Raw genomic sequence first — 15427 nt, forward strand, 5'->3', positions numbered from 1 at the left:
GAGGCCAAAGAAAACAGTTTAATCAATTAAGCAATGCAAATGCCAACATTGTTCTTTATTGTTTGTTTTGCCATGAATCTTTATCAACCGATTTACATGCAAAGTAATATTACACTTATATCTGAAATAACCAGAATATGTAATATAAAAAGGCCAAGATGCAGGAATATAGATCCCCACAATACTCCATACCAAATTAATGTGTGTATGTGTATATATTAGCTAGAGAGAGAAAGAGTAGATAGATAATATAAATATAGCACCTTTCACAGTGGACTACCATCACAAAGCACTTTACAAGATATGAAATTAAGGTGAAACTAGATTAAGTGACTTGCTCAGGGTCACACAGTCAGTAGCTGAGCTGGGATCTGAACCGGGGACCTGCTGATTACAAACCCGTTTTTTTAACCACTGGACCACACAGCCGATAGATAGATAAATAGATAGATTCATTCTTAAACACTAAGGTGGTAAACTATATTCCTTTATCTTGTTTAGTTCACTCTACCCTTACAGTATATGGTACTAAAATAAAGCCTTAAAGCCAACAGTTGGCTTCATTCCTAAAGTGGGTTTTCCATTAATAATAACAATAATAATGTTGTAAATGTTTATCAAAAGTTAATCTACCTTTATAGAAAACATTATCTGAAATACCACAAAGCATAGTATTCTTTAGTTAATTCCTTGGTGACCAAATACACAATATAAACCTATCAAATCCAATTTTTGTACTAAGAATCTTAGTATTACAGATTTGAAAATTATAATTCCTCCCAAAACCCATATTGTAAAACTATTGGTTAGTGAGTTGGGCCCTTAGCTTCTAGCAGAGAAATGCAATATCATACCCAAGCAGGAAGTTATTGTTGCAAATGAAAATGCACGGATTACACTCATTCACCCTCTCTTTTAAGAAAAGGAAGTACCATTTTAAAGATGCACAGTAATGTTATTAAAGACTACTAAACAGGTACTAGCATTTGATTTGGTAATGTTGTATGCTCATAAGCCTGTTACACGTTGTTCAGTATGTTTCTTTTTTTTTTTTTTTTAAATGTTCAGTATATTGAAAATCAGAGGTTTTTTAAACTGGGATTCGTGAGCCTTCTGTGCATAATGCCTTTCTACATGAGTCATCAACCACACAGGTTTAAAGTATGAATATTAGTACGCCCCCCACATACCGACAAGAGTTGCTGGCTAAAGATAGATCCTATTAAAAAGCTGATGAGATGTAATGGGCTAATATGAAGGTATTACACAAAGATCTTGACTGTGGTACTAGGTCACAGTGATATTACAGCGTAAGCAAACTCTTCCGTGAAAACATGATACATTTTACATATTAAGCAATGGAATTTGCCAAACCATGATTGTTGACACAGTCTCATCTTGCCGCTGTTGCTTTGATTTCTTATTCACTCTTCTGTGGCCCAAGCCCCCAGAAACCACAAGCACAGAACTAAATGTCATCTTTTTTGATCTTTTGCCACTATGTGAAAAGCTTGGGTCATTCAGGAGCTCATAAATGGTACCGTCCTCTGGCTCATGTTCGAGCGACACGTGAGACAGTGCCAGAGACCCTGAAGAAGCCGACAGGGTGCTTTGTTGAGCAATGGACTTGGTTGAGTCTCCAAGCCAAACCCCTCTGTCTTTAACATTCAACAAAAAGGACAATCCCTCAGGGGAACCGCTTCTCTGTTCTCCGTCTTGACCTTCCGGCTGGGATGGAGCGCTGGTTACCGACGTGCATCTTTGCTTCTTACTGCTCAAAGCTGTGGCCATTGTGAGGAATTTCACAGGACCGGTATGAGCATGGTACGAGACCATTCCCCTCCCTGTTTAAAACAACGTTAAATTTAAAAAAAACAACAACGTCCAACTGTACAACAGAGAAGTCTAAAAAAAAAAAAAAACTTGCTGTCACTGGTTTCAGTATGAATAGAACAAAAACAGTAAGTAACTATGTAAACTACATATGGTTAACAGTCTTAACTATTACAAACATTATAGAAAGACACTGCTACAGGTAAAGTCAGCACAATATCTCAAGGAAGAGGCATGTTCAAATTATTCCATCATCATTAAAATTACATCAGTCAAGCGACTGCTTTCACAGACCCCGATACAAAGTCCCAGGAAGTTTATCTAGGTTAGAAGGACGGCAATATTCCAATTATTCTCTCTCCTAAATGGAACACCAGTTCCTTAATTAACTTCTATTTCACATCAGAAGATAATCAGTGTATCCCTTGCTATTATGAACTAGAACATATTAAATTGCTTTTGACTGAAAGCTATTTTAAGGAATCATATGTATTATTGGCATGATTAAACAATGGAAAAAAAAGCCACAGTACTTAATTTAAGGATTTTGAAGAGCCAAAATCCACTGCCTTACTATAACAAAAGTATAACCTAAAAGGAGAAAAACGATCTTGAATTTAGGAAGAATGGTCCTACTTATAATATTGACAGTACAGCTGATAGGTTTTATGTTTACAATGGCTGGACAAATGCTTTTCTGTCTGGCTGTAGAATAGAAGTGTTTTGAGTGCCACACAGGAAGGATACAAATATCCAGAAGATAAATAAAAGATAAAATTGGATGTACACCAAAAGTTATGCACATAGCCATAGGCTAGCAGGGGAAATATTACATTTCAGACAAGCCATGGAACCCATTCAGAACACAAGTAGAGACATTTACTGTGTATGAGATGATACTTTATAAAACCAGACATTGGTATGTTTTTCAATGTTACAGAAACCAAAATGCTTTCTGTTTGTTTGTTTGTTTTTTTTTTTTTTTAATAGGCCAACCAATTAATGTTAGAAAAACATAACACAAAACAAAACCTCACCTGTTACTTTGGGTATGCCTTGTAACCGAGGGACAGGCAAAGCAACAATAATTCCCAAGTTAGTGCCAACCATCAGCAAGCCATGACACACCAGGAGACTCGTCACTGAAACCCTCTGCTGACCTAAGAAAAAAACACAGGACAGTGTCACATAAATGTTACAATTCATAAACAAAATTAGTATGTTTTTTTGTTTCTTTTGGTTTGCAAAGTTTGAAATACTGGGCCCCTTCCACAAAGCTTTTAAGTCAGTTGTGATGGGTTAAATTAAGTTTGATATGCTTAAAACCATCAAAACAGACTTAGCGCCTTCAAATTACTCATTCCATTTACTCTGTGAATAAGCAACGTTTAAAAGTTGCAATGTTGCAAATGTAATATGGCTGCTAACTTATAAACCCCTATTCAAAGTATCAGCTGCGTTTTAAAAAGCAAAAAAACAAGCAAGCAAGCAAACAGACATCCTGGAAATATACTGCAGTATTTAAAATGAGTCCAATGTTCCTAGATTGTAGATATAGCTGTCATAAAAACTACCCGTCCAGAAGAAGCTGCGTCACTGAGACCACTCATCTAAATCGCAACCTCAGAGTAAAAGGGACATGCTTTTCTGGCAAAGAATTTCAAAAGAGGTTAAAAACCTTAACTAGGAAACTCGGTATGTGTCTGAAATATCTACATGTTTAGAAATAAAAAAAATACTACAGATCTAGTAATATTTCAAAAATGTTTTGGGATCCATGGAAAATTAGACCAATGTCTTTTTAAAAGATAGCATGATGAAGATGTATGTTCAGACACTCCAAGTTATGAAGTATTCAGTACACCCACATTTATAGTTACATAACAGCCAACCACCATATTTTAAATATTTCTCACGTGTTCTGTACACTGGCAGAGAAGGATAAATGGCATTTTGATGTTGATAGGCTTAAGCTTTCTCAACTGTTTTATAGGGAAAGATGCACTGGTGATAGAAAAATAAAGTTAGCACAATTACATTCTCTCATAGTTGACATACTGTACTATATACTGATTAGTTTAGTTTTTGTGGCAGAAGCAGACTTTAAAATGCAAGGCTTGGCTATTTCTTTATCTCAAACTTCTTGGTTAGACTAAGCCATGTAAAAAGAGCAGATCAGCTCTCACTAACTTTAGCAGTAACAGTCACCTGACAGCAAGGGCAGGAACAACAAGTTAACATCTGTAGCCTCTCTTTACTACATGAGATTTATAAACCATACATTATCTACAACAGTGTAGAAATATCATTACATTAACTTAACACCTACTGCTTAATAATTATCTGACTTCTCCAACAAGATCAAATTGAATAAATGACTATCAAGCAATTTAAAGCAGCTTAAAAGATCAGAAAGAGACGCCCCACAGGCTTAGTAATCTCGGAAGTGTATTCTTTTAATAAGTCATAAAGATCAGCCTCTCCTCAAAGAAAAGAGAGAAAAGAAAATGATAGGTTATTATCATAACCCTGGTTCCCTGAAATAGAAATGTAATCATTACCTAATGGGTTTGAATACCAAAGCTTTGGCAAGGCAATACTGCAGACCAACTGGAACACTACAAGACTAAATTAAAGGCTACCTTGCGTGTCACCATCAGGAATCTCAGTACAAGTAGATAGAACTAAAAAATTGAGGGAGAAACTCACCCCTATGTCTGTCTATTTGTAAGGCTTGACCCAGAAGCCGTTCCAAGTCTCCCTTGAACCTGTAAAAAAATTCAACAAGACTAGAAACACTGCTTGCAGCTCCAAAATACTGATATGGAGATCCTTCCGCAGGTGATTCCATACCCCCTGTGCTCCCCTGTCATTCCACATAGTGTCCCAGGCGAGGCTGGACACATCAGTGGTGATGACCTCTCTTCTGGTGACACTGCCCAGTGCTATGCCCAAGCACAGATGGGCAGGCTGTGTCCACCAAGAAAACGCCTTCAGACAGTGACGAAACACTGTCACCAGGCGGCCACGGTTCAATGCAGGCTGAAAAACCTTGCTGTTGACCCAGGCTTGGAGAGGGTGCATGCGAGAGACTTGGAGACCCAAGTAAGAGTCTGGGAAGCTGGTGGAATACCACTACTGTTAACTTTCTGTTACGCTGAAAAAGCTTCAGACAAAACGGCCATTCCCTGCACCCTGTCATCCGATAGAGTGGACAGCATGGACCTGGAGTCCAGGCGCACTCCCAAATAGAAGGCTGTCTGCGAGGGTGTGAGCTGGCTTTGAAAAGGCATGGGGAGCTCGAGAGAAGCTAAATGTCAAGACCCTGAACTCATACGCTGTTCCCTGAAAGGCAAACCATAGGTGCTTAAGTGTGACCGTTTTTATGGGGATACGGAAATAGGCGTCTTTGAGGTCCACCATGCTGAACCAGTCACCTGGCCCGATTGACTGCATCAGCTGTTGCATTGTCAACATTATGAACCTCCTTCGGCTCAGATACAGGTTGACCTGCCTGAGGTCGAGGCCACCATCCAGCTTGGGCATGAAGTAGAACCCATCAACCAACTAGAGGGGGTGTGCCATATGAATAGCCTGTTTTTGCACCTCCCGAGACACCACAGCGGAATTCTGTGGGCCTGTGACTGATGCGGCACATCCCGAAAGGGAAGGGGCCATGCTTGAACTGCAGTGTGTAGCCAGTCTGAATGGTAAGCACCCAGATGTCTGTGGTGCACTAACGCCAATACTCCAGATGGCTCCCGAGAAGGGGCCCTGGACCTGTGGAAGCAAACCCTAGGGCCACTGCTCACCTTGTGGCTTGGCCTAAGGCTCTTGCCTCTGCGCCGGGTGACGGTCTGGCTGCAGGTGCAGTGGCTGTGCTGGTCCCTGAGGCTGCTGGAACAGGGATACAAACCCAGGCATTATGCAGTAGCAAGTAATGTACAGTAAGAATGTACAGTTGCTGTCTCAGTTTGTTAAAGACAACAACAAGACTGTCAACAAGGCCTGCCTGGTACTGACAGGCAGGCTGGCCTTGCATGTGTCACAGGGATAAACCCAGGCATTATGCAAATAGCAAACAATGTACAGTAAGGATGTACAGTTGCTGTTTGGTACCTTTAGCACCAGGGAAGGTACATTAGTTCGCAATGGGGGTTACACATCCCTTGCACCTCCCATGCCATTCTAGACAATGCCCCAGCCGAGGCTGGGAGCTGCAGCTCCTGTATACAGTACGTACTGTAACAGGGCTGGTGCAGTATACAGTACTTGTAACAAAAACCCAGATGTCAGACAACACAAGCAGCAACCCCGCTGTACTGTAAAAAGATAAAAACAGCGTGAGCCGAGACTCAATCCGGGTCCACTGGTACTGGACCAGGGATGGTATCACTTTTTGTATCACAATACCAACTTTGAACAGAGTCTGAGCGGTGATGAACCAAGGTTGAACCTTGCAGACAGTAAAATTAACCAGTCGGTTCTCAGCAGCATGGAGCCTGAGCACTAGTGCCTTACTGTATAGTACCATAGCACAGTACGGTTCTGTGGTGGTACACTCTGTACGGTACCTTCAGTACAGTTCGGTGGTACACCTGGTGGTGGTACCTTCGGTACTGTCCAGTTCAGTGGTACACTCGGTACAATCAGTATGGTTCGGGTACACCAGTGCAGTAACCTCATTTACTATTCTGTACGTGTACCGGATCGGAAATGGGGCAAGTCTGGACCTACATTTACCACTTAAGCTGACTAGGGATGCCCATCTATAGCGCTTCAGGCAAACCAACACAGTCCTAAGACTGATGGAAGCCTAATGTCAGAGCCCTGAAGTCTTCGCAATGGCACTGCAAGCAGAAACCAGAGCGACAACGAAACACTGCGGGAAGGACTGTGAACAGCCAGACCTAAAGCAGAGCTGAGCCCAGCAACTGCTATTAATAAAAAGTAATATAATATAATTAATAAAAAGCAACCTTTTTCGTTGTAGAGTACCAGCGGGAACGGGAGCAGGTCTCGGACCTAGTTACCACGGCAGTGATTTATAGGGAAGTGCTCTTGGCTACCCAGCAGTCCAAAAACTGAGGAAAGCCTACTGTTTGAGCCTTAACATTCTTCACAATAATTTTGCAAGCAGAACTAATGTGGCAATGAGACACTGTGGGTCTTGGTCAAAATGTAGGACTGCTGAGCAGCTGTGCTCATATTTCTGTGAAAAAAAATGATAAACACACACACACACAGAGAAACATTATCACACAAAACAGTAACAATTCGATTACTGTTAATTTAATATAATTTTCGTAACAAAACACAACATTTTATTTTCAAACTTCAAACTAAGTTAGCAGCCTAAGAGTGAGAACACAAGTAGCCGACTTAAGGTTGTTCAATCCCGGGGAACGGGCATCAGTTGCTGGCTTCACGTGGAGCACAAGGCCGCTGTGGGACTAATGAAAACCATTGCTTAGCGCACAGTACATGCAAGTAGTAATTACTACAAGCATGTAACAATAAATGGCCTTAATAGTGCATAAGCAGATATAAGTAATGATACTTGGTGGATAACTTAAAGTGGATAACAGAACATTTCATTAAAAGTAAAACATATTACATAAAAAAATAGGTTGTTTAATTGTTTAGGTAACAAAAATAGTCACTGTATCTCTATTCATGTTCCACAGAATTAACTAGCACTGCTTGCTTTTTGTTCATAAACAAGCAATTACATTACTGAAATGGCTGAAGTACTGAGAAACCGGCAGTTGCTTTGGAAACCAAGGATAAGTTACATAATACATCAGTTAAAAAAAAAAAAAAAAAAAAAAAAGAAAAAAAATACAAATGAAAAGTGCTATGGGAGCAATACTAAATGTACAAATGTAAACCTTATTCAGTTCATACAATAACTCTACATTCTTTCAAGAGGAGGCTGTGGTTGTAGCACTCTTGTTCACATTAATGCATACATGAGTGGAGAAGTAGGCCACTGGACACAACAGTGTCGGTTGCACTTCAGATTCCCTAAAGACAAATAATCTGTGTGTCAAAGTCTGCCAACGGTTCCTGCACTGAATCACAGATAAAAGATGCCGTTGCTTTTTTTTTTTTTTTTAAGAAATATTTCCCCCCTATGATCTAATTCTTCAGTCTTGGTTTTCATACCCAGCATGTGTACCGGTTACTAGATGGAGAGGAACTGTGAAGGGTCATGATGAAAGTGGAGGGAGACACCCGGAAAGCAAACTGGTTCAAGATGCAAGCATGAAGGAAGATGCTTAGAAATAATTAAAAGGAAGCAGATGAGCGTCTCGACAGGTAGCCCTTCATTGAGGGTTCCCAACATCCAATCAGAGGAGACCCAGCACTTGATTACGAGAAAGGCTTCACTGTAATTAAACCAGGGCAGATTGGAACACTTTTGGACCACAGCAGAGATGATCTTATACAGATAATTTGTCTGCAGGACAGACAGGGTTTTAAAAATACACAACTGAAATACAGTGTGCTGTTGTGTCCTGCTTCTAGTTTAGTCATTTTAAATGCACTGAAACAATGAGCAATGTTGTCACCTTCTGTCCAGTCTTATGTGATACCAGTATGAGAGCACACAGGGGTATTGCATGTTGACAGTATGTGATAAAATTGTGGAAAACCGTGTTTTGATGAACAAGGAAAAAACAAAAGGTTATGTTTAAAACCTTCTTGCAGATACCAACAGTTTAGTTTCAAGGAACATTTCAGTACTAGTTCTTTCGTATGTTTATTTATATCTAAAAAGGATGGGGAACATCCTGTTAATATTCCGAATGTTTTTGTTCTTTTATGCTAGGAAAAATTATGAAAGATTAAAAGGAAGGAAGCTGAATTCACGAGGTTTACATGCTGGTGATATCAACTCAATGAAGCCTGAAGAAAAGACAATTTAAAGGTCAATATATGTTTATAGATCAGAAACTGAACTACAGATGTTCCTTTTGTAAAACACAACAAAGGAAATGAAGTTTCCTAAAGTTGTCATGTCTTTTCATGAAACACTTAAGCCTTTCAATATTATAAACATGAAACTGTGCTTGTTAAAAGCTTTGCCCTGTAGCTTTATGTTGTTTAATTCAAGGAGCTTTTAGCAGGAAAATATTCTTACAGTGAATGCCCCAGGTTCAAAATGTAAGATATTTTGAAATTTTCTAGAGTTCATTTATTTTAATTTTTTTTTAATACCACATCATTATACAATCACCCGCCTCCAACTCTCTGGAGCATATCTGTTCTGTTACTGCAGGATAAAATGATTGCTTGCAAATTCGTGAACATTACATCATCCACTGCTTTTGTCAATTGCTGAATCATATGTCAAGGTGCCAGCCAAACTTCTCTTCCCAGGATTTGCTATTCTTACCTGCTACATTTCATTAATGTAGAGAAATCTGGAACCCTATGTATACAGTACCTATGCACAACCAAATATGTTTTTTTAAGTGGGAGTGGAGCTGAACACACTGCTTATTATATTCTTCCAGAGCCCCTATTGTACTCCAAAAAGTTAAATATACAAGGTGGCAATACATCTTGAACCAAAACGAGTTTGCAACCTCTCCCCCCTCATAACTAACTAGTTATGAACAAAACTATTGCACAGGAAGCACTCTGATTGGTTGAGACATAAAAGATAGGCCTCAGAGGCTTGGTAAACTATAATAGTTTGAGGAGAATTTGCCTTAAAAAACATTCTTTTAAATAGAGTTCAAAGAAAACCTTGGTATTGTACTTCCAGCATTTGAATAAGACATAAGCAAAATCCAACAGGGAATTGCAGCAATCTGCATTCTGATTGAGAAACTAATGTACATATACAAACAATATAAAATACATTTGAATAACTGATTTATTGTCCATGTACTGTAGGAACGCTTCTAAATGGAAACAGTGAAAACCACAATAAACTAAAACGCAAGATACCCTGCAAATATATTTAATAAAAACATATTTCAAAACTGCAATCAGGTCCGAGTGGCTCATCCAGTTACAGCGCTGCCGCTGGGAGAGCCAGATGAGTCATACAGCTTGGACGGCACCAGTTCATGTCGGGGTTGTACATAGAGGCTGAACTTTGCTGGGGACCTCGAGGGGGGCGTCACATTGGCTCTAATGCTCCCTGGGTGGGGGATGGGAAACCGGCAGGGACCACTCCTCCTCATTGCACAACAGCGAACCCTACTGGCCAGACACTGAGCACATTCAGAGTGGACAAGAGGCAGGGCTGATCTCTGTTCTCCAGGACGGGTAGCCCGCCCACCTCTGTTCTGGATTGCTCAGAGTAAAAGCGATTCTGGCTTTAGGCTTGTGAGATCATAGGGCGCTCACACACCCTCAGAATGCATGTGTTGTGTGGGGACTCGCTGCAGTGAGGAGAAAAAAATATAAAAATTGGACATTCTAAATTGGAAGAAAATAAATAAATAATATATATATATATATATATATATATATATATATATATATATATATATATATATATATATAATATATATATATATAATATATATATAAATATATATATAAATCAATGTCGCATAAATAAAAATGTTGTATAATTAAAGTAAATAAAGCTCTATTAAATTATGTTTATGGGAGAGGAAGGTCAATGCCAAATGCAGTCTAAGGCAAGCCTGATTTAAGCAGCTCACATCTGTCACTTACTTGTTATGTGGCGCTGAAAGGGTGTGTGACTGAAATCAAAAGAGGATATGGTAGAATCCAACTTGCCTTAATGTATTTTTGTCTTAACTAGCTTAAATGTGACTAGTGTGTGAATTGGTGAAGATTCTTGGATGATCTGATTTAAAGGTTACAGGGCATGAGAAGGATTAACATATTCAGCAGCTATTCTCAAAATGTGACAGCACTACAGGTATTTTCAGTTTCATACACAGTTATAAAAGCAGTGCATTCTATAGTGATGTTCTCAGAGCTTTGTCATTTTGTGTGTGTCATTTAGGATGACAGGACATTTAGATAACAAAGAGAAGTTGAGTTGGTGACTGCAAGTGGGTTTGTTGTAGGCTTTGTGGAAAAGTGTATAAAAGACCTTGATTCTGCCAGTTTTAAGGGGAAATAATATTTTATTAGCAGGATCAAGTTTTCACCAAATCAAAAAGAATGAATAAACAAACAAGCAAGCATGACATCTTCTCTACACCTTTGTCACCAAGGCAAGTCAAACTCCACCAGCTCCTGCATAACACCACCAGCTTCTGTGGAGTACACCCCCCCCCCCCATGAGCTTTCATAACATGGCCAATGAGTCCAACTAGTTACTCCCTAACTGGTAACTAGTGCTGCCTGTGCAAATTTACTAATTAGCCAATTAAGTCACAAAAGCTTGCAGAAAGAGCAGTAGAGAAAGCAACGGTAGCACTACACATACGAATAGTATTGATATGTGCCAAGTCAGGGGACAGGGTCCTTTACCCTGTCACATTGGCTAAAGCAATTTATGGTTTCATATTACAGGCAGTATTTAATAAAACGCACACACAGTAGATTTTAGATTACACACAACACTGTGTATTTAAGGGAGTTCCAGGTATTTGGAGAAAAAAAAAAAAAAAAGGACAGAGAGAAAGTGTTTTCTTATACAGTATTAACCATCAGTCAATGGTGGAGAACAAGCTAAAGAAAAAAGATGGTTATTTATTTTAGAATTATAACATATGTATTTATAAAAATATTATATTTCTAAAATAAAAATATTCATAAAGGTAGTCCCACAAGAAATAGATGAAGAGGTGCAGTGTTTGCCAAATCCTATATAAATGAAAACAAGCTACAACATGCCTCCATATCTCACAAGAACTGTTTCAGCTTGTTTTTACTTCCTTATAGGATTATAAATGAACTCAATATGTTCGCAAACTTAAATGCGTCTTTTTTGTTGTTCTGTATTTTGGAGGAATTAGTAAAAAAAAGAAAATCAGCATTCAATGTTCCTGCAATTAATGCATTTATAATTGGAGGGCTGTGGAAAAATCTCACCCTCTATCTCTGGTGTTTATTTGCATTACACACTTTAAAGCTTTGTGCGACAGTAACTTAAGGTTGATATAATCAAATCAAAGCTTGAATTTCAGAATACTGTGCAGCTAATTCTTACCCGGCAGCATGTTGTGGATGGGAGTTGCAATGTTGATATCTTGGAGGGGTTCCAGAGTTTCTGTGTGGAACAGTCGTAGTGTAGAACTGGAGCTGAAGGCAATCCAGATTCCGACACCAGCAATGGCCATGTGGGATATAGCCATCCCTTCCTCCTGACAGGCTTCGAGCTGACGCTACAAAAGAAGGTCAAAAAGTTAATGAAGGACTATAAGTTTCTTATAGGTTTGCCTTATACTACCAGATAATATACTGGAACACCTGCAATTTATACATCTGGGAGAATAAAAAGTAGCTACTTCTCCACAAAGGTACTCATTTTGTGTTCAAATCTGTGTATTCCTAGTAGGCAAAAGCAAACAAATATAGGCCTAACACTTCAAACCAAACCCTTTAGAAAATAGGTACACTAACTAAATGGTTGATTTGATCTGCCTATACTTCACCAAGATAAGCTGCATCTGAATTTTTAGGGCCTATTGTGGCACCAGCGAATGCATGAGGATGGCATCAAACCCTTATTTTCAGGGTTAATCTAGGGTTAACCATGAATATAAAATCAGGGGCGATTCAAGAGTGCTGTAAGATGCTCTTAAAAAAAACCCAGATGTGGCTTATCCGAGTAGGGTATAGGTTGAACATATCAACCCCTAAGTAACCTCTAAGTCAGCAGTGTGTCAACCCACACTTATATCACTAAACGCATCAGGATTTCTAAAATAAACACACATTACAATGGTTATTTTCAAGTGTGCAGAAATGTGTGTCCATAAAAAGTTTGTTTTCCCCACTCAGCTGCCAGGCAATAAGCAGATAATTCTAAAGCATCAAGCAGGTGGTTATATAATGAGCTTAATGACGTGAACAGGATTATGCGGTTCAAAGGAAACAGGCTTTGTTACTAGTAGACCTGCAGCAGGTGTTTGTATCCAGTATATGACAACTTATGTTACAGTCCTGTGTTTAGCAAGTCCACATTAGCCTCTCATACACATTGTATTAAGAAAACATTGCTGAACGGTCACTATGATTGCAAAATTTCCGGGAAGTTTGAGAGGGGTAACTTTTCACCGATAATTTTGGAAATTTTGTGGGAATTGGGAATTTTGGTAATTTGCATTTTGTAATGATAAGTGATAAGGGTACTCAAGGTAACTCAATTGTTTCAGAAGAAAGTAAAACCTGAATTCAATCATTTTTTTTTTTTTTTGGTCATTGGTGATCCAGTACAGTGGTAGTCCATGAGTTGAACAAATTTCTCAGTAGATGCTAATCCACTCGGGACGCTCTGGAACTTTGTTATGCAGCAAACTGATGTTAAGCCCTGTGTTGGTCTTTTTGAACACTTTTTTTTTTCATGTTTTCATTCTTCTAAAACAAATCTTATTCAATGAATTAGGTTTAGGAGATTTTACTTGAACTCAAAGCGGACGCTCAAGCCTGGTACTGTTGAGAGCCTGCAGCAATAATAAAGCCACTGGCAAAGAATTCCCAGCTATGCTTATTCAATACATTTTGGAGTGCAAACTTGCATTTTTTTGTGCTTGGTAGGTACCCAAGGCTAGTGTACAGTGCATTGCATCTTATTGCCAAGGGACAGAAAAGTCTAAGCTTAAAGCATTTGGCTATTTGATCACCAAACACGAAGATAACTAGGGTAATAAAAAAAAAAAAAAATCTGTGCTTTGCAAAGAGCTTTGCTATCTATTTATTTATTTATTGAAAAGGGCTGCAATTTTTTTTTTAGTAACTTCCGTATTTTTTTTATAACCTTGTTATGAAACACTTTCACTTTATGAGTCAACAGCAATAATTTGAAATTCGAATAAAGGAATGAAGGGGTCTCTAAACCCCTTCCACTGTATGCTTATGTTATCCCTACTTGGTCAAAGACTGCCAGGGCTACTTCCAGCAGATCTCAGATAATAAAGGGTTGCTTGGTATGGCCTTTAGCTAGTAGAAAGTTGTGCAAGGTTACATCAAACAGGATTTTCACTGCTGAAGTCTTGTGAGTCAATCGTAGAGCTTTTTAGCATTTGAAGGCGATGAGGAATGTGCGAGCTGTGTAACACAAGTCATTACAGTGGAGAGAGAAGTTGGAGTTTCTGTACTGCGTGGAAACCCGGCCACAGTCTGACTGTGGTTTGTATCATTAATATGACCAGAGATTAAAACAACGAGGCACAGAAAACGGTGAATGTTCACTGGACACTTCATTAAGAGTTTAGTAGAATACAGCTGTGTACCAATTTTTAAAGATGCCATGTCAAAGCACCTGGTCTGTATAAAGCAATGTGCCAGTGAAAAGATTAAATCACTGGAGTTTCTGAGTCTGGGGACAGTTTCAAGGGGACAGACTAGTCTTGCCCTGTGGGCTATACCACACCTTGGCAATTTAAATCCGATTCTAAAACAAGGACTTCAAGACAGGAATGGTGAACTACTGTATCCTTCAAGATTAAAGGGTTTTACAATTGTATGTCAAAAAAAGATTTATGCAATTTAGCCAATTTCTTTATGTTATCCAGAATGTTAATTGAGAGGTATTCACCTCATAAAACTCAATTTACCTTTGTTCAAAAATTACAAAATGATAATTATATACAGTATTAGAACATTTTTAAAAAATTCATATTTCCATTAACTATTTGAAAGAAATAGCAATACCTCCACAATATGCGTCTTTGTGCTGATAATAGAGAGCCATCCACCTGAAGATGCCCAGATTGTGTCTTCCACTGCCACAACACTTTTGACAGGGAGAACCCCCAGCTGCAGAATCTTCGGGTAATCAGAGTTCCAGGACCCATCTGGGAATAGGACATGATTATATTGAGAAGTATTGTTCTATATTTGGAAAATGCTGTTGCAAGTCACTTTCAGTTATAATGAACAAGACAGCATATCTACCAGGCTTAGATGAAAAGGATTTACTGATATTTCACAAGGTATCATCTCAAATGTTACGAGTCTAAGGCTACTATGGAGAATAGAGTTTGCTTTACATTTTTACCCCCACCTTCCTGAAGGAATGTTTAAACACACAGCAGTGTTGTCCTGACTATGCATTGTGGCCTTACAGGGCTAGAAGTTAACTTTTTAAGGCAGTGGTGAGGATTTTTAGTGGAAAGAGTTTTATTTTGCCTGGTAAAGCACTGCTGTCTATGCTCTGAAATCCTTCCTCTTCCTGTTGTCTTAACTTCTCCCACAGGAACTGTGTCCTTCAGATCCCCGTCGTACCATCTCCCAAGAATTTTCACTGGCTTCTCAGACACTGTGGGTATTGCCTCACTATTAATGTAGAACCTTTTATCTACACTATCTTTAATAATAGATATGCTCCTTGATTTAGTGGGCTTGAAATGCATTAGTGCCCATTCAATGTTATCGGTTCATTTGCCCAATAACCGATTAGTGCAGGCTACTTTTGTAGTCATGA

At 38.9% G+C, this 15427-nt stretch overlaps 1 protein-coding gene across 1 annotated transcript in view; it reads right to left on the minus strand.

Moving 5' to 3' along the window:
* Positions 1 to 380: 380 nt before the first annotated feature.
* The window catches only part of LOC121315915 (rho guanine nucleotide exchange factor 10-like), a 61922-nt gene continuing 46875 nt past the window's right edge, over positions 381 to 15427 (minus strand). The window contains exons 19-22 of the mRNA XM_041250522.1: positions 14656 to 14798; positions 11990 to 12164; positions 2871 to 2993; positions 381 to 1844 (exon numbers count right to left, since the gene is read on the minus strand). Of these exons, the coding sequence (XP_041106456.1) occupies positions 1345 to 1844; positions 2871 to 2993; positions 11990 to 12164; positions 14656 to 14798 (941 nt within the window). The 3' untranslated portion in view covers positions 381 to 1344. The remainder of the gene's footprint in view (positions 1845 to 2870; positions 2994 to 11989; positions 12165 to 14655; positions 14799 to 15427) is intronic.

The sequence above is a fragment of the Polyodon spathula genome, chromosome 5 (assembly GCF_017654505.1).
Source record: "Polyodon spathula isolate WHYD16114869_AA chromosome 5, ASM1765450v1, whole genome shotgun sequence".
In the NCBI taxonomy this organism is placed as follows: Eukaryota; Metazoa; Chordata; class Actinopteri; order Acipenseriformes; family Polyodontidae; genus Polyodon; species Polyodon spathula.